This window comes from Centrocercus urophasianus, unplaced genomic scaffold (genome assembly GCF_019232065.1).
Source record: "Centrocercus urophasianus isolate 14NV4802_14NV808 unplaced genomic scaffold, USGS_Curo_1.0 seq_24, whole genome shotgun sequence".
Classification (NCBI taxonomy): domain Eukaryota; kingdom Metazoa; phylum Chordata; class Aves; order Galliformes; family Phasianidae; genus Centrocercus; species Centrocercus urophasianus.
In genome coordinates this window covers 4,270,977-4,290,665 of record NW_024884800.1, presented here as the reverse complement: position 1 = coordinate 4,290,665, position 19,689 = coordinate 4,270,977, and the positions used below count along the sequence as shown (strand labels likewise).

Sequence of the window (19,689 nt, the reverse complement as noted above, 5' to 3'; positions counted from 1 at the left end):
ACTGCCCAGCAAATGCTACAGGACTTTTTTACTGAGGGGAAAACAAAAAAGAGACAAAGACATTCTCTAAGAACTCATAGAAAAGACTTTTTTGTTCATGAGTTTGTTTATTAAAAAGGTAGTATAAAACACAACCCCTTTAAGAAACAAAAGTGAAGACAAATCAAGGGATTACCAGACGCTGCCACAGGCCTAGAAGTTATTCCAACATAATGGCTTGAAGTGTTTATTTTCTGAAAGGTAACTGAAAACCATCAATTGAACTTGTCAAATAAAACAACCTTGAAGGAAAATTCCAAGTCAGCTTACCGAAAAGTTTAATCTAACAGTTTACTTCGAAATTACAGAAGGAGCAAAAAAACCCAAAACACCCAAAAAACCAATTTGCTGCAAAAGATTTTATACTTCCATCAGTATTTTACAGAACGTTCAGAGTGTTGTGACAGTAAGACTGCAAGCCCTGTATAATGAGCACTGAAAAACACACAAGCTAAATCAATACAAGTACTCAACTTACATCATTGTACTGCTGTAGGGTTTCTCAAATTCAGACAAAAGTAGTTTTAGAATCTGATCAAAACCTGTAGGTATGTTTTGTAGGTTGTTTTGTTGTTATAATTAAAGTTTGCTTAAATGACACAGAATTCAGGGTATTGATGCTGATTTTTACTGGGAAGTTTAAGGCAAATCTGGGTTTCTAAGAAGTATCCGATACTTCTGAGTTTTCTGAAGCTAAATATTTGAAGTTGTGAACAGATTAACCGTAACAATGTTAGGACACGTGTTAGCTAAAATGCACTGCATTTACCATACCAATGATTTTAAGTGAATTGCAATCCTTATACAAAGCGCGAGTTGTACCAGGGACTGAAATTCAATTAAAAGAAGTAATAAAAAAAAGTCAGCAGGAGAAACAGATAAACATTTTGATGCAAAATGAAACTCACTCTTTCCAGCTGTATGTGAACATCCGAGAACCTGCTGCAACTTACATGCCTGCTCTGCTTGGGCTCCTTGCTCCCAGGCACCTCGGCCACGCTCCTTGGAGAGCCTCATCTCTGACAAATGCTGATAACTCTGTACAGTTACCTTGACAGCAAGCCATTAAATAGCATTTGATTGTAAAGCAAACTACCGACACACCTCAAAGCTAAGCCATCGATTTGCTGTTCCATGGTTAAGGAAGTGATCACCTATGCCCAACTGCAAAGGAGTAACAATTTATTAGTATTCTTTCCCTGCTGGTAGCTTTAAGTGGCTTCACATCGCATTTGTCACACTGTGTGAATTAGCAGAAAAATCTTTCTTTAGTTCAAAGCAGCAATGACTACCAATAAAGCGTGTCAGTCTGCTGCCAGGCAGAGCTTTCATACAATACAGAGGGAAGAAGACAACTTTTCTTAAGATGAACCTCTCCCTAAAAGGCCATGAAGGAAGAAACACAGTACACACAAATGGAAACGAAGGAACATTAGAAATTGAGCAAAAATTGTTGCTTCTAATGAGCAACACTGATTAGCAAATCAACCCTGCGTTCCCAGGAAAGACTCATTTTAGTGGTCATCAAAGCCTTTTTCATTAAAGAACAAAAGCAGCGAGGATTGCATTGGGCATTTCAAACCCTCATCAACCCAGTGATGATGCTCAGAAAAAAAAATAAATCAAGATTTTAAAAGCAACTCAGTTTGTTCTGCTTCTGATTTGCTAAAATAAGCTGTTAAACATTACTGTTCTACACAATCATTTTCATAATTGTACTTGGAAAATGAAAGTTTGAACCGATGTGAGAAAACTTTGCGTTCACTCATTTATCAAAACCTGCATCATTTGGGAAAGTACCAAAACCAACCAATCTTAATGCTAAAAAGAAAGTCACAGCTGCATCAGCCCCTCTGTGAACTATCAAATGCCTCCGTAACTCAACAAACAATTTAGAAAAATATATTTTTACTTTTTACTGGGGAATAACAGAAAGAGGCAAAGAAAAATGCCAGTTTGAGTGTAATGTCACTTCAGAACGTATTTTCATGGAAAAACAGCTTTTATTTTCTAAATAATCCTACTTTATAGGAAAGCCAGTATAGCATTCAGTCTCAGTCTTTGTCAGTGCTCTACTTCAGTGTGAAGTCTAGAGAAAAGCAGGAAGCAAACAACATCATGTTGGACTTCTCAAACAAGCCAATCCATTTTGTATTCCGATTGGAGAGAGGAAGGTTACTGCACAAGTAAAGTGTCTTTATTTCCCAAGATCTTTTCTCAAACACTAACACTACCCTTATTTTTTACATTTGATAAGATAAGGCTTCATAGAACTGTACAATATTTATACATTTGACGAGTTTCCCTACATCAACTGCAATTCCACTGTAGAACAGGCGATTAAACTGCCTAGAGTGTTGTATGAACAGGCTCTTAAAAAAGCAAACAAAACACAACAGCCTAACAAATCTAACACTAGAGAAGCTTAGAAGCTGGAAGATAAAAGGAGCACTGAAAGCAATACTACGTTTAATTACACTCTTCTTGTGTAAAGCTTGTGACAAAGCATTGAGCCCTCAGAGGTCTGCAGCGCTACCAACCAAAGTCCCACACAGAACCAACACCCAGAGATGCAATGGCAATATGCCACCAGTGGGCAGCTGCACACCAAGCAGTATTTCAGATTCCCTCAACTGTCCAAACTTTTTTTGTTTAAACCCATCGTTCACACCTTGGTGAATATGAGAAAGTGGCCTTATTTAGATGGCAAGTTACTGCCATTACAGCTTTACAGCGCAACTCAGTAAAACTGGAAATCTGTCATGCCAGCTTGTAATGAGCTTCTGGATTTTTAAACCTGGAACTCAAAGCATCATACTTGTTCAAATAACAGGTATTTTGTCACAAAAGGATATAACAGAATCACAATGACCAGTGTTAAACGTCAGATGGCTTGGCTGCTGTAACTACCCACACATACTGGTTACATATAGAATCCTCAGGGTACCATAAAGACTTCTGGAAAAGATAGAGATGGCAACCTCAGAGCACAAAGCTTGAAAATACCAACTTTCAGACTATTCTGAATACTTCTGGATGGAAATACACCTAAAATTAACATCTATGGTTTCTCGCAATCCAATATGAATTAAAAAATACACTTTTTAAAGAGCTTCCTTACAAACGTGCACCAGCAGCCACCCCTATGAACAACGTGCTATGCATTTAGCACCAATATTTTAAGCATTTAGTGCCTGAATCCGTATGCTCTTAGGAATCAAAATCATGGGATTCCAAATGAAAAATGACTGTGATCCAAATGGCTCCCTCAGGGTTATTTTTCAAGCCTCCTGCTTATTAAGGTATCTAAAGATAGAAGGCCTAAATCTTTGTTTTTGGAAATATTTCTAACAGAGCTAGCACTACGTTTGCTTTTTTTCCTCATGGAAAATAGTATTATTCTCTGAAAGCATGTTCAAGTAGTCTAACACTACACAACCAATCGTAGTTCAAGTTGCCAAAAGCCTTTAGGTTTTATGAAATAGAGGAGAACTCCCCACCACCCTCTGAAGGGCAGCTGAAGGCTAAATGCTGAAGAGAAGTCATTCTAACAGAGTTAAAAGAAAACCTCTTCTCTAACACCAAAACAAAAATTAAAGCCAAATCAACAAACAAAAGCCTATCTACTGTATACAGACCACGGGAGTTTAAAGTCAGTTCTACTTCATTATAATCTAGAATGTGTGTGCTCATGCATTTGCAGTTTCCTTAATTCCAGCCCCTAAAGAAAATCAAAGCATCAAAGATATAAACAAGGGAAAAATAATTTACTGAATACTGTGATTTAACTATCTTCACTCAGTTTGCTCATCACTGAAATAGAAATCTTGTTTGTTCTCCACTTCAAGTTCGCAGATCAACAACAGTCCATTATTTGCTTCTTAATGTACAGCAACATATCTGATGCATTCACCCTGTAGTTATCACAGCATCCATTCCATAGAATGATGAGAAGTATTCAGGACAAGAATAATTTTAAGGATAAGATATCAAGTTCCAAGGAAAAATAATGACAAAATCCACAAAACTTGCAATAGCTTTGCATTTTTCAAGTTACATATAGTTACATAAACTTAAGGGTTGGAACATATTTCACACATAATGAAACATTGATGAGCATAAATAGAACAAAAGAAGCCTGATGAGTTTGCTGTTATTCTTGGCAACTTGAGTTACTTTACCTGAACAGCCAATTAATACAGACTTTTAGAACCTCATTAAATACTGCTTTTAATGAAAACTTCAAAGCACACAGTTGATGACATTTCTAATAATGCATATATTCACATGAACGTTGTCTGCAGTAACTCTGAAAGAAAGGGATAAACTCAAACATCACCCTAAAAACCATGCTTTCACAAAGCAATGGAAATGTTATGTATCTGCTTCAGCATCACTGCCCGCAAGGCTGCTGTCTGTGGATGGAGCACCATCTTCATTAATGCCCTCACCATTATTCTCCTTCTTATGGCCTTCATCATTTACATCCTCCTTGGCTGTATCATTAACTTTGGAAGGTTGGCTGCTCTCAGGGATTTTAACGCTACTCGTTGTGGAATCTGAATCAGACGTGGTTTGCTGCTCCTTTGCATCAGGATCCTCTAAAAACGACCCCCAGACTTTCAGCCTTTCTTCCCTTTCTCTTGCAGTCTCCTCCACCTATCAAAGACATGTTTAAACCTGTCACTCTGAAGTTGCACATGTAAAGTGAATACGTTAATACAGAGAAAGTTACGTGCACTTTATACCACAGTAACACCACAAGACTTCTGTAGGACCTGTAAACTAATTATCTGTACATCCAGTGAATAATCCTCTACGTTTGCATCTCTAATCCACATTTTTAAGAACAAACAAGTCCTTCACTTTTTTTTTTTTTTTTTTCCAAGTTGAATATTTAAGGATGTAGCAGCTTTTGTGCAGAAGCAAGATGGTACAAGGGAGGGGCACGAGGAGGGGGACGGGGAGGGGGTCAACAAGCATTTGCTCACATTAATAGATACAGAATAAGAATTTCAGGAAGTAGAACTGTGAAAGACTACCTGATAATCTGTTACACCATCCCACGTTTCAGCACTGAGCTGACGGCCACCAAACCACCTCCCATTTAGAGTTAGTTTGCACAGATCAGCTTCTGTTGCTTCCTTAAACGACACGGAAGCGACGCCGTCAGGGTGCCTCTGTAAAGAGAAAAGCTTTGTTTAACAGTACTCTAAATACAGTGTATCTATTCTATCATCTTTTAGCTTGCCTTACAAAAAAACTCAGGATATTGCTCCATCCTGAACATATATCATCTTGTTTTTTAAAACAAGTTGCAAGATTTGCACATTTTGTTCTACTGCTTAAGACTCTATTTTTTTTTTTCTTACACAGAGCAGAATTTTTGAACATAGCAAACAAATGTTTCAGCTAGTTTAGCTATAAAGGAATTTATTTATAAACTTTCTAACTTGTGGCATGTATCCAAGTTATCAGGAAAAGCTAGACTGTCAACTTTAAATCAGCGTGGAGAGAAGTGATTACAAATTCATTTCTGAAAAAGCTAATACTGAAAGATGAGGTCAACTTTTCAGGAAATAAATCCATGAAAACATGACAGTGCTTCACTCACACTGAAATAATCCTATGTACTTCATACATTTACACATTACATCAATTCTGCCAACGCAGCCATCTAGAAATACTTACATCAAATATGAGAACCTTCTTTACTTGACCAAACTTTTCACATTCTGTCCGCAGATCTTCCCTGATCTCATTTAGCACTAAGGGATCCTCCTGCAATGATTAATTTAACACGGATTAATTTATGCAACTTTTGCATAACCACCAACAGAATTAATCTATCAATCCATTACATGTTCATAAATCAAACGCTACACTTTATTTTCAAAGCCACTGTAAGTTCACAGCCCTCATTTGAGTACAATTACTCAAAGTAAGCTTATTGATAAGGTTATTTTGTACTGGCTTCTTCACCCTTCACATAATTACTGTGGACTCTTCTTTTCATCCCAGAAAGAAATAATGGCAGGATGTGAAAAACAGATCTTTTTCTGTGAAAAAGACTGATTTGCAAAACTTATTCTTATCAATACCTCTGCATTTGGCTTTTCGGAAACAGCTCCCTGAATTTTAAGCAAACGCTTGTAACAAGCAGAATCCCCCCCAAGTGGTAAGTTTCATTTGTTTCCCATTTACTTTGAAAAACTATGGCATGAAGTTCAGCATTAGCTACAATAGCATAATCTACAGGAGCAAATTGCATCTTTGTACCTCAAAGTCCTTTGGGTGAAACATATTCCTGATAATAACGATGCGTTCGTGTCGCATTCGAGCTGCACCATCTTTCTTCTCAGGCCTCCAATCCAGCTGTCTAATGAAATGAAGCAACAGTAAGAAGATATTGTTGCGGCTCTCTTCAGTTTCTACAAGTATTTGTTGAAAAAAAATCATTAATTTGGCATTTCTTACAATACATCCAGAAAAACATTTTGACAAAGTAAAATTTTTCTTAAGGAAACGCAGTTAAGAATCCAGTGTTACCATTTCTCCTACAAAGCAGTTAAGGGTTTAAGGTACTTAAACACCCACAGAGATGTAAGTTACTTTAAGAAAAAGATTCAAAGCACTTTTCTAAACAGAAAATAAACCCCATAATATTTAATTCCTCCTTCATATCAACTCAGATTTAGAAACCATCCATCACCAATAAAAACATCAATATCTTTTCTAACAGAAGACTTATTTTGTAAAAAAAGGAAATCCACTTTTCCACTTGGTAAAATTTTGGTGCTCATATTTATACAAACATGCAAGAATTCCTTGGGTCTCACAGAGAGATTGCTATGAGATGTATTTTGTTCCACAGCATATAGAGACTGTGACCCTGAATTGCACTGCTAGGTTTGTGTATCTTTTCTATGACTTTGCTTTCTGATAAAAATAGGCTTTTCTTCAAGAATTTGTATTTTGTATCCTACTACCAAAGGAAAAAAGAAAAATTTATTTGCAATTCTAAATCTCAGAATTTTATATTTAAGGGGAAAAAAAATCTTCAAATTGCTCCTTTTATCTGCTACGAGAGCTGAGGAAAACTTGGATTTCCAAAGCAAGTTGCTCTGAAAGCAAATGATGTTCTTCAACCCAAAAGGAATATCGTCTGAAGTCAGTTCGTGTAAGACAGAATCAAAACAGCTGAATGACTAAAGAACCCAAATTGTTTTTTCATCCAAACTGCTGTCAAATGCTGTTTTCATAGTTCTCCCCTCTCATCACTGGAGACAACTTAAAACAAGAGCTGCCAATGTAGCTGAGGCACAAACATTTCAAACTGCTTTTATTCTTAACTGGTCAGACGTCAAGGAGACTTTGCTCACTTTAACTGTGACAACATATACTGGCATTACTATTCAAAATGTTTAGTGGAATGCTGCTTACATTAAAATAAGAGTCCTATGCATTCAAAACCTTTTTCTTCTTTTTAATTCTCACCTTCTTTCAAAATGCAGAAAAACAATTATTAAAAGATAAACCCAAAGCATCCATGTACGATTAAAAAAATGCAAAACGGCACCAACCATAAAGCTGTGGGAATCTACAGAGATATGTTAACACTTGCTGCTAGGAAAGCCAGCATCACTCACCATCTGCAGTGAGTAAAACACCATACCAACAGTATATGTATGTAGAATTGTTACCTTATGAAGTAAGCTTAGGACCACAGAACTCACCCACTCTCACACTCTGGGAAAAAAAGAAGTCTTAACTCCCCTGAGATGTAATGTTTTCTTGTATAACTGAAAGAAACTTGGTTTCCTATGTATTATTTTAATTTGGTAATCATGAAGCTTATAAAGTCAACAATTAACACAGAAACTCCTTCCCTTCAAATGTATGTCATTTACACTGTTTCACTGTCAGGTGAACTTCTGTGCAACTCTTAGCATTTAATCTGAACAAAGCAACACTTTAATAGCGCTATGAATTCAAGCAGTAATTTACAGAAAGAAAAAAATAATACAAACTTCTGCTGTTGAGACAACTTCTTCTTGTAGTCTTTACATTTCTTCTTCTTCTTGCTTGCATCATACTCCCCCTTGAGTTGAAATTTTGCAACTTCAACATGCAATTTATAGCCTCTAATTTCGGCCTCATCCAGAAGCCTCAAAGCAAGTTGAACTGATTCTCTCTACGTGAAAACAGAAACAGAGCACAAGCTTAAAAAATCACACTGCAAAGGCAATTAATCCAGTGAGATATAATTAAGAATGTTGTGCTAAGAATCAATTCCCTGATATTGAAAGCCATAATGCCAGACCTCTTCTTTAGTCTTAACTAAAAAAAGCCACCACGGAAATACACAGAACTGTGTATTTTAAACCAAAGTAGATCAAGTACTTCCTCACCACTGTCATAGCAGATCAATGCTCTGAAAAGCAACTGCTTATATTTCAATTAAGTGTCATTAAAACTACTCCCAACACTCCTGCAAACTGATGAAAGAAAGGGAAAAAAAAAAACAGGTGCTTGGCTTTCTGTATATATTGTAGCACTTCTCCAAGAACAGCTGGCATTTAGGCTGTTCAGCCATTTGAAACGTTTTCCTAGAAGTTACTCACAGTAGACACTGTATTCAAACTTGTGCACTAAGCAGCTCTAACTACTCAATCATAGAGCTAGCCTGCAGATCACAAGGCAGCTGCTCAGTACTGCCTGGTGCTTCTTGCAGAGTTAAAGCAGACTGTAGTGGCATACACTAACTTTCCAAATGATCCACAGCTAAAAAACATGAAGGAAATACGACTGCAACCCAAACTTTTATAGATGGACATAGGGAACAAGAGCAGTTCTGAAATCAAGGTCTGAACTTAAAACAGTTCTCAGTTAAGGGCTGTAAATACACAGCTACACCACAGTCCTTTTCATCTCCTAGTTTTCGTTCCCAGCCACACGGACACAAGTTTTTCTAGTGGAACATGAAGAGGTTCCCTGTTTCACACCATAATCACTGACAACTGAGACAGCAATACTTCTGAGTATGCTCAGGTATTAATGGACATTTTCATTAGGGAGCTGGAAAAGGGGAAAACAAATGGGATGCACGGACAGCGATTCCAGAACTACCCACATATCAGCTTACAACAGCCATGAATGTTCTAACTTGTACTTCAGATATTTCAAGAATCTTTTGAAATCAATTTGAAACTGTGGCCACAAGTACTTTCAACAGGAAGGAATAGAGCATTTCAGTGCACCACTGACCTTTAGATAGCAGCAGAGGCCGTCTCCTTTGAGATTTCCTTCCTTATCTTTGTAAAGTTTGATTTTGTGCTCCTCTGTCTGAGGATCTCGCATAATGATCCCACCTTTCGACATGACTTGAACAAATTCATCTTTTGTAATGTCTGGTGGTAAACCTGTCAGGTACATTGAAATAGAAGGATTGAGTACATCTCACTCAACTTTCTATTTTTTATTTTTGAATCTCACGAGTGAAGAAAAAACAGTGTTTCTTTAAAGGAAAGATAGGAAACTTGGCAAAACTTTACATACAAAATAATAAATCAATGCCTTTGGAATCAATATTTTTGCTATTACCTTACAAGCATTATTCCACTGACATTTTTATTTCTAAATAAATTGGGTATATCTGGGGGGTTGGACTCAATGACCTCTGGAGGTCCCTTCCAACCCCAATGATTCTGTGATACAGTGACATCTATGTGCTCCCTAATCTCTAGTATGTTCTTTATCCTATTCCTTGTGACTTTGGAGTTGTTTTTCTTACTAAAAACAATTAAAAAAAAAAAAAAGAATGAAAGAAAGAATGACAGTTTAGGGACTTGGCTGCTACATCTCACAGAATATCACATTTAAAAGATAAATGCACTTAGATTACTTTCCAAAAAATGCAATTGAAAAGGTCACAAAGGTATTATGAAGTCAGAAACAAGGTTAAGCAATTGCAAACAGCAGACTGAGCATAATATTAGAGTCAGTGAGACAAACACAGTTTTCCTTATAAGATTTATTTGCTTTGATCTCAACGTGGTAATACATACCAGTCACATAAACATTTGTGTTTCTGTCTTCTTCAACATGAAACCATCCTAAAAAAACAAAAAGAGGAAAACAACAGTTTGAATTCAGTCACACCAATGTATTAAACATGGAATCACATAATATGTTTCTGATGTTCACGTTGTTATGGACGAGAGACTGAACATGAGCCAGCAGTGCGCTCTGGCAGCTCGAAAGGCAAATGGGATCCTGGGCTCCATCAGGAGAGGGGTGGTCAGCAGGGACAGGGAGGTGATTGTCCCTCTCTACTTGGCTCTTGTGAGGCCCCATCTGGAGTACTGTGTCCAGGTGTGGAGCCCTCAGTACAAGAAAGACATTGAGATTTTGGAAAGGGTCCAGAAGAGGGCAACTAAGATGATCAGGGGGCTGGAGCACCTCCCCTATGAGGACAGGCTGAGGGAGTTGGGCTTGTTCAGCCTGGAGAAGAGAAGGCTGCGGGGTGACCTCATTGCAGCCTATCAATACCTGAAGGGAACCTACAGCCAGGAGGGGAGTAAACTCTTCAAAAGGGCTGACAACAGCAGGACTAGGGGAAATGGATCCAAGTTGAAGGAGGGAAGATTTAGGTTGGATGTTAGGGGGAAGTTCTATACAAGGAGAGTGGTTAGGCCCTGGAACGGGTTGCCCAGGGAGGTTGTGGATGCCCCGTCCTTGGATGTGTTTAAGGCCAGGTTGGACAGGGTCCTGGGCAACCTGATCTGAATGTGTGTGTTTGGTGGCCCTGCTAAGCAGGGGGGTTGGAACTACATGATCCTTGAGGTCCCTTCCAACCCGGGTGATTCTGTGATTCTGTGATTCTGATTCTGTTCCCTCAGATTTGTAAGAGAGAAGGAGAAGCCCCAAACATACTTGAATTTTCTTTTTCACCTTATATACAGCCTTAGAGAGACAGCTATCAAGTACCATACTTGTTTGAAATCACTTGCAAAAACTTCAGAATGACAGATACATTTGCTTTTCGTGGTAATACCGAACAACTGACAGTTTCCACTCAGTACTATGCAGGTTGAAGCCTACAGAGACAGAAACTCTTCATCACTTACCCGGCTCAAGTTTCCGTTTTTCTGTTTTTTGTTTTGGTTCTGTTTGTTTTGGTCCCTTCTCATTTGCTGATGGCTGTGTTTCTGATGTGTTAGAACTCAGTGGTAGCTTGTTTTCAGTTGCTGTGCCAGAAGCAGATGAACTATCCGTTTCGTCTGCATTGAAGCCATAGTTAGCGTGATACGTAGCCAGGAAATCTTCTGTTATCTGAAATTAAATGAGAAAATTAAAACCCCAAATTCTAAGAATTACAAATTAACGTTTGGAAGTATTTTAGTGTTAACATTTTGGAAATTATCTTATTAGTTGTGGTCATTTTTCAACCCATCACAGCAGAAAATAATGAGTCATCTTTGTAAAAAGCCACATGGACAGCAAGAACTGTGAATTCAGGTATTTCCTCAACCACATTCACCCATTAATGCACAGCACAAAGTTTTTAAACAAACATTTCGCAAGTTCTGCCTTTTTCAAGCAAAGCTTTCTGCTTTCAGCTTAAACTGGAATTGCTTCAAGGACAGAAAGCAAGCACTCCTTACCACGCAGAAGAGATAAAGTGACACTGACAGTAAGCCAACAGCTTACCCAAAGATGATGGATGACCAACATTTGTAGGCATCTGTTTTTTCACAGAAACATTTATAGAGATGAAATATATTTGTGGTGACAGGCCATCAATATTGCACTTGAACAGAGCTGTATACTGACACACTGCTTATCAGGCTGTATATTCTACTTCATGTTCTGCTAATAGCTTACTTTTTTCTAGAAAAAGATTCTAATTGTGTAAGATCAGCTAATGTCTATCTTTTAAAGACAGGGAACAAATGAACTACAAACGATACCAGTACTTTCAGCCAAGTAAATTTTAGAACTAGTCACTAGCAAAAACATGCAAAGAGATCAGCACAGAACCACGGAATGGCTTGAGTTAGAAGTGACCTCAAAGATGATCTAGCTCCAACTCTCCTGCCATGCGCAGAGTTGCCAACCACTCAATCAGGCACTAGATCAGGTTGCCCCGGCCCCAACCAACCAGGCCTTGAACACACCCAAGGATGGGGCATCTGCAACTTCTCTAAGCAGCCTGTGCTAGCACCTCACCCTCCTCTCAGATCCCAGTGAAAAATCTCCTCTTTTTCAGTTAAAAACCATTCCCCCTCGTCCTGTCACTATCTACACATGCAGAAAGTTGATTTTTATCCCTTCATGTACTGGCAGGCTGCTAACAGGTCTCCCCAGAGACTCCTGCAGGCTGAACAAGCCCAGCTCCCTCAACCTGTCTTCATAGCAGAGGTCCTCCAGCCCTATGATCGTCCTCGTGTCTCCACATCTCTCCTGAGCTGGGGGTCCCAAACCTGGACACAGTACTTCTGATGGGGTCTCCCGAGCACAGAGCAGAGGAGGACAATCAATCAGCTCCCTCACCCTGCTGCCACCCCTATTCTGATGTAGCCCAGCTTGCTGGTGGCCTTCTGGGCTGCAAGCACACACTGCTGGTTCCCATTAAGTTTTTCATCTGCAGGGACCCCTTGGCAGAGCTGCTCTCAAGGAATTCTCCTCACAGTCCATACATATACCTGGAATAGCCCCAGTACACTCAGAGATGATATATCACAGCTGATTTCATGAGCACCACTGCACAGCAAGGCACTTTCTGAAGGTACACACTGAAACATTGTTTCCTGAGTCTTAACCTTTGACCTGTACTGCACTTGCTTCATCTGTATTCAAATGGAACAAAACTCCACTCCAACAAGCTACTGTAACAGAGTGACACAATGGACAGCAGCAAGGGTCAGCAATGATGATGCACTCTCATACCTTCCACAGTGATTTGAAGCTCAACGTTTCAAGCCTTTATTTTTGACAAAAATACACTGAGTTGACAATAATAGGCTTGCCATGAATAATGCAAAATGCCACAGAGCTCCACATTACTTAGAAGTGTAGCATGACAGCTTCTGCACTGGCAGCACACCTCTGCTAGGAGCACCAGCAGCTGCTCTTACAGCATGGCATAACATAGTGTCAGTAACAAGGAGTACAATGATCTCTAGAGGACAAAAAAAAAGTGTTCAAATAAGGGTTGCTTGTGTCAAATGCAACCTGAGCATTCTTAGCTTCACACTTGGTGAAATCCAGAGAATTAAAAAGCTGTTATTTGGTGAACAGCATTGTTCATTTTCATCAGAGAAGTTAGTGATAAAACCTCCAGCAACGAGCCACTTCTATCCAGCAATACCATTTCCAACTTTGGGGGACCCACATTCTTATGTAAAGCTAGATTTATTCTTAGCTTATGACCTACTATGCACCAGACTGTCATGTTTTAGCAGTCAATATCAAAGATCTTTCTTCCATTACATGTGATCACACTACTGCTTACACCATTACAACTATTTCACTTTTAAATATCTTCTTGCAAGCATAAACAAATTAAGTACAACATCTAAACATGTTCAAGAAGTGTTCAGATGTTGTACTAAGGGACGTGGTTCAGTGGGGAAATGGTGGTGGTGGGTGGATGGCTGGACTGGATGACATCGGAGCTCTTTTCCAGTCCTGGTGATTCTATGATTCTATACAGGTTTGGGGCTTCAGCCCAGCTCTGGGGGCAAACAGCAGGAATAAGAGATCAGTTCTACATCTGTGCCCACTGTTGTACAGTTTGGGGCACTTAAGCTTATAAGAAAAGAAATACAATACTGCAGGACATGCTACCATATAATTAACTACTAATTACACTGAAGTGGAAAGGAATTAATTATCCAAATGAAGAACAGATACTTTAGGCTTACAGAAAACATCCCACATCTGTTTTTTCATAGGAAGCATGGACAGCTGATGAATTCAATAAAAGGCTTTGTGCTGAGTCTGTGAAGATCCATCAAAGGGTGGTACCTATTGATATAGTGCCACTGAAAGAAAAAATCATGAAATAATAGAAGCAACTGTATCTTTCCAATTTTTTTCTGAGGAACTCTTTCAGCTAATATCGACTCCAGGCACTGCTTTGAAACACGTAGTAGTGAAGTTCCCAAAGTGGAGAAGCATTCACCATACTAGCCTGCAGATCTTTAACCAAACAAAGTAACCTGAGACATGATAACATCTAGCTCACTGACCTACCTATGACACAGAGCTGCACTAGGATTATTTATTAACTTCTACTGTGAACCATATTTATTAATGAATTTTTCTGTTCTTACATCATTTCTCCTGAAATTTGAGAGAAACTTGAGAGAAGGAACTCGTAAGCTCAGATATGCCTCACATCAGAAACCAGTATAGCCCTTAATTCAGGTTAGCAGAAGCTCAAGTTAAATATTCACAGCCATCAGCTGGATCAAGCTTCTCAAAACACAATCAACCCCCCAATCTATAACATGAGACAAGAAAGGCATTTTAGGAAAGATTAACACTCCTGAGAGAAAAAGACAGATAAAATACGTGAGAAAGATGGAAAGAAACAGGAGCGAGGGGAGGAGAACCCTTTCAGAATGCACTGTGCTGACTGAATGCATCCCTCCCCAGGGAGCCAGGGATACCCACTTGTTTGCTGCTCCACTTTGGCAGCCCAGATTTTTTCACATGGTTTTAGCCCTCTGCAAGCCGTGTGCAGCACAGACACACTGCTAGGTTTATACACACACAAGCATCATAATTGATTTCATTCTCACTCAGATTCACAAATTCATGGCCACAAACACAAACTGGCACAGCAGGTTTACAAAATACACATTATAAAGCAGTTCCATACTTGTAAGTGAAGTAGTTACCTCTCGCTGTTACAGAGGAACAACAGCATTCTACCTGCAGATCAGCAGACTGGCTGACCACATTAAACTGATATAATCTCTAAATTCATCAAATATTCTGAATATTCGAAAATATATATATATATATTAAAAAAAAAAGAAACTGTGATGTTTCTGCTCTGTACAAAATCTCTGTGGTCAAATATGCTTAATTTTCAAGTGCAAGATCTCAGGAAAGGGAAGATATTTTTACATTTGCATAGTTTTCAGATAACAATAAAAGAGAAAACGAATGCATTTCATTATTTTTCATCTGAGCCTTTATAACGGCCATTCCACTGCTCCACTTCGACCAGCAAGACAAGGATTGCCGCAGATACCACGACAAGAATTGAAATCAGAAGCATCAAAGGCCGCTCCATTCAGAGCCGCCGCCCCGCACGGCCACGGCGGGGGGACGCACCTTGGGGAACCAGGCCTTCTTCTCCCTGTCCCACTCGTAGGCGGCCCCGTCGGCAGGGTCCACGTAGGTGAAGGGGTCGGCCTCGCCCTCGCCGCCGCGCTCGGCCTCGTACTGCTGCTGAAGCTGCAGCTGGCGGTAGAACTCCTCATTGCCGTCCTCGCCGCTCATCCTGGCCCGATCGGCGGGCCTCGGCGCTGAGAGAGAAGGCAGAACGGCCGCTCTGGGCCTACGTACCCGGGCCTACTCGCCCGCGCTGCCGACTGAGGCGCTGCTCGCCCCGCCCCTCAGAGCGGCGGGGCCGGGAGCGCGCGAGGACCGCGTGCACGCGCGGGCGACAGAGGCGGGCACGCACCGCTCGCTCAGCCCCGCGCCGCCGGTGACCGACCCCGGGCCTTGCAGCGCGCAGGAGCGGAAGTAACCCCCAGCCCGCGCGAGGAACTCCTTCCTTCATCTCAGCCAATGAGACGCGGATGGCAGGTCACGAGGAGATCCGCGGAGCTAATGGGGAGGCAGCGTGGTGCTACCCTTGTCGGAGCGGCGGGCGCGCGCAGAAGAGGCGGGGTTTGGTTGTGGGGGCGGGCGGAGCGTGGCAGTGATGGCGTCTCAGGCGGTGCTTGGGCGGGACGGTGGCGTTCCTTAGAGCCGCTGTGGGGAGCAGCGGTGCCTGAGCAGACCTGGCGTGGGAGCTGCGGCCGTTTTATTCACGGGATGAAATAAAGTCTGCCGTGGGTGAAGCGCCGTGGCACCCCGTGCCTTGGTGCTCTTCCCCGGGCAGCTGCGCACCGCGGCCGACTTGAATCGATTCTCATAACGGGGCTTCCCTTGGTGCCATCTACAGGTTTTCACTGCAGTCTGGATACATCTACACCAATAGCAAATTTACTTGCTAAGGGGTATATTTAGAGGTGTTTATTTGGAGGGTGAAGAAGCCTGCTGCTTACGCTTCATTAAGCAGTGCTTAACCCGGAGCTGTAAAGTGCAGGCGTTGGGGCAGTGCAGGTGGGTTTGGTGGCAGTGCCACTGCTCTGTGGAAGCTGCAGGGCAGGCTGCCGGGTGACACAGTGGCAAAGCAGTCTTTTCACTCAGGAAAACGACGCTTTGTGCAGAAATGTTCTGGAACTGAGTATTCCATGGATAAATATATCCGTGCTGTCAGACAGACTGGAATGATAATAAAATCAAAGACGCAATTCTGAGTGTCTGAAGCTCAGTAGGGAGTGACCGACGTAGCTAACTGGCTGGTCAACAGACAGCCAGATAAAATTGCTTTGGATATAAATAGAGACTTTTAGTAACCTTTGGCTGTTACACAAAGAACACCCAGCCTAGTTAATGGCTTCTTTCATGCTTCAAGAATTTTCTCTTGGCAGGGCTATTCCGATAATCATCCAAAAGTTGTTGTATTATTGCTTACGATCTGACAGCTCAAGAGACATTTCTATCGGCTCTGAAGTAGCTCATTTTTAGTGGGGTACGTGGGAGGCTTGTTGTCAGCTGTGCTTACTTGAAAAATGAAATTGATCTAAATGTAGGTCAGATTACTGTCCTTTGTATGTTCCTGACACCAGTAAGATCAGAGCAGCCTGTATTGATGTTTGGGGGAAAAAATAATCAGTGAGTCAGCTGCTGAGGTTTGATGCCCACTCGCTCCTTTTCCACTCTTAGGCGGTAACATGAAGAGAAAGGTTTTAATAGGCCTAAGTATTTATTTGCAAGGTTTAAATTGGAATATATTTGGTAGCATGATAATCACAGTCTTAAATGCCCTAAGAGCTCTACAATTTAAGTCTTAGACCACTAATCTGATATTTGCAGAGTTTTTCACGTTTACAGCCTAGGTAAATGTAGTGAACTCTGTGTCCATACGTTACAGATTTCCCAAGTGTTTTGCATTTCACTTTAACAAATGCTTGATCTGATGTCCTTGGACCAAAAAGCCAGAGTGCTAGTATATAAGTTCCTTTTTTTTTTTCCTGCTTGAGTGCTTAACAGTAAACTCAAAAATTCAGATTCCTTCTTTTGGTGTGCAAGTGGTATCTTACAGATTGGCATGGCTGTGGCAGGAGGTTGGAGAGCACTTTCACTGTAGCTGTGCCTAAAACAAGTCATTCAAGCACTATTCTGGGGAGTAGGACATCCAAATTTAATCCCCACATACTGCTAGAATTAAGAGCATGGTTGCTTGCAGCAGGGTTATCCAGCTACCGAACATCAGTTCCTTCATGGTAAGTCTGGCCTGTATACTTCTGCTGCAGATATGAGGACAAACTACCTCAGAATCCTTTGCACTTCCCGCAGAGAACACCATGCATGAAGGCAGCTACTGCAGAACAGCTGACATCCAGTAGCTTCTTACCTTGTCACTGCCATCTGTTCTCTTCATTTTAAGTAACACCCATACAGTAAGCCAGCTCAGGGAGCTAATTCAGCTGAAAAACAGTAATTTTTCTTTCTTTCTTTCTTTCTTTCTTTTTTTTTAAATCGAGACAGCCTCAATCACACTCTTGGAATAACTGAATTTGTGGCTGCACAAGCACGGCTGCTGCAGCAGGAGAAGGATGAGCTGCAGGTTCTGGGGACAGAATGTCAGGAAATGACATTTTAAATGACAAAATATCTCAAAGCAAACAGTAGAAGGAGGCATTAGCATGTAATCTAGTTATGATCTTGTATCTGTGTTTGACTTTTCTAAGTGATAAAAGGAAATCTTGATTCATCAGAACTGAATGTTGTTCCAGAGATACCACCTACTAAAAGTACCAAAACCTTGGCTTAATAAAGCATTCTGATATTTGTTAAAGCAGAACCAGCAGTTCACTAGCTGACAGGTAAACATGTAGCACTGCATTTCTTAAGATGCTTTGCTATGTCATGTCAGGGGGGCGTTAAATACGGATTCATTACAGAGAGGTTACTCCTGTGTGCTTTCTGTGGGGCTGGGGCCTGCAGCTCTGACACACAGGCTAGCGAGAGTGACTGTGACAAACACAGCTGGATGTAGGTGTGCTAGAAATTAAATACTGCCTCCTGTGTTGACGGTGGAAATTCCTCAGAATAGTTCACCTTTCACTGAGGGGACCAGCCTTGGCAGAAGCCATAACTAAATACCAATTAGAGCCTGTACTTTTTTTTTTTTTTTTAATTCTAAGTATCCTTGATTGAAATGTGCAAGTCCTGTAGCTGTGAGTAAATTTAGCCTCTTATTTAATTGCAGTATTCTTAGCAGAAACACATGACCATCAGTAGGCAGCCCGTATTTAACTGTAAAACAAAATGATGCTTTCTATGGAAACAAGAGGGCGAGCTATAAAGTGGTTACAGTTGCACAAAGTGACTTTAACAGTCAGTGCGGGTTGCTGGAGATGCACTCTGTTTTACAGTATCCATGCTTTGACATTCTTTTGTTTTTTGTGGAAAATATCCTTCTGAAGCCAATCCAACGTCTTACATTGAAAGCACAAATTGGAGCACTCATACTTGACCTGTTGCTAACAAAAACATTATCTGTTACGTCTGAATCTGAAATCTGGCAATGTGTGCATATAAAGCAAACTGTAAAAAGGCAAACCCTAAAAATAGTATTTACTTACCCAGTAAAACTCCGTATGAACAAGTCTTTTCAGTCTTGCCTTTCTGTATTTTGTACCTTTCTGCTACATATTATTTCATTCTGAGTATAAATAGTAAAATTCTAATTCTTCATGCCAGTTTTTTGCTAAGTGACATCGAATATTTCTGTAAATAGACGTCCTTCCCATATTCTTTTGTAGAATTACACCTGTACTACTTAGGGCTGAGAGAGCTGTTTTTCAGCACTGAGAAAATACACTGAAAGAAGCAACCCTTTCCCCTGAACCCAGTTATGGCAACACAAAGGTGTTTTATGGATATTTATATTGGATAAATAGATGCAATGAGAAATATCAGATCGTTCAGATAAAAATATTGTCCAATATATCACTGTAATTCAACATCTCATGAAGATTTGAAAGTATGGAATTAAAGCATAAGGTACATGGAGTACTTAAATTATGGCTTGAAAGATGTGCAGCATATAGTAAAAACATCAATTTGCTAGTACAGTGTGTGAGCAATAGATAGACCATCCAGCTGGAGGAGTCATTACACAAGCAAAAAGTATCTGCATGCAGAGCAAATAAAGTGGTGAATTAGGAAACAGTGATTTTTAAGGCCTACTGTATAGCAAGGATTTTGCAGTGGGAAATATGCTCTCAGACAGAGACAAACTGAGGTCCAGAAACATGTGGCAGATTATTTGCTAAAGGCTTTAATAAGCTA

At 40.4% G+C, this 19,689-nt stretch overlaps 1 protein-coding gene across 1 annotated transcript; it reads right to left on the bottom strand.

The window, feature by feature from the left end:
- Nucleotides 1-87: 87 nt before the first annotated feature.
- HTATSF1 (HIV-1 Tat specific factor 1) lies at nt 88-15,646 on the bottom strand. The gene is made up of 9 exons (XM_042825275.1): nt 15,391-15,646; nt 11,169-11,373; nt 10,107-10,154; nt 9,307-9,461; nt 8,070-8,233; nt 6,319-6,418; nt 5,731-5,820; nt 5,082-5,219; nt 88-4,698 (listed from the first exon to the last, which is right to left on the bottom strand). The coding sequence occupies exons 1-9, from the start codon at nt 15,556-15,558 to the stop codon at nt 4,414-4,416; spliced, it is 1,353 nt and encodes a 450-aa protein (XP_042681209.1). The 5' UTR covers nt 15,559-15,646; the 3' UTR covers nt 88-4,413.
- Nucleotides 15,647-19,689: the final 4,043 nt, after the last annotated feature.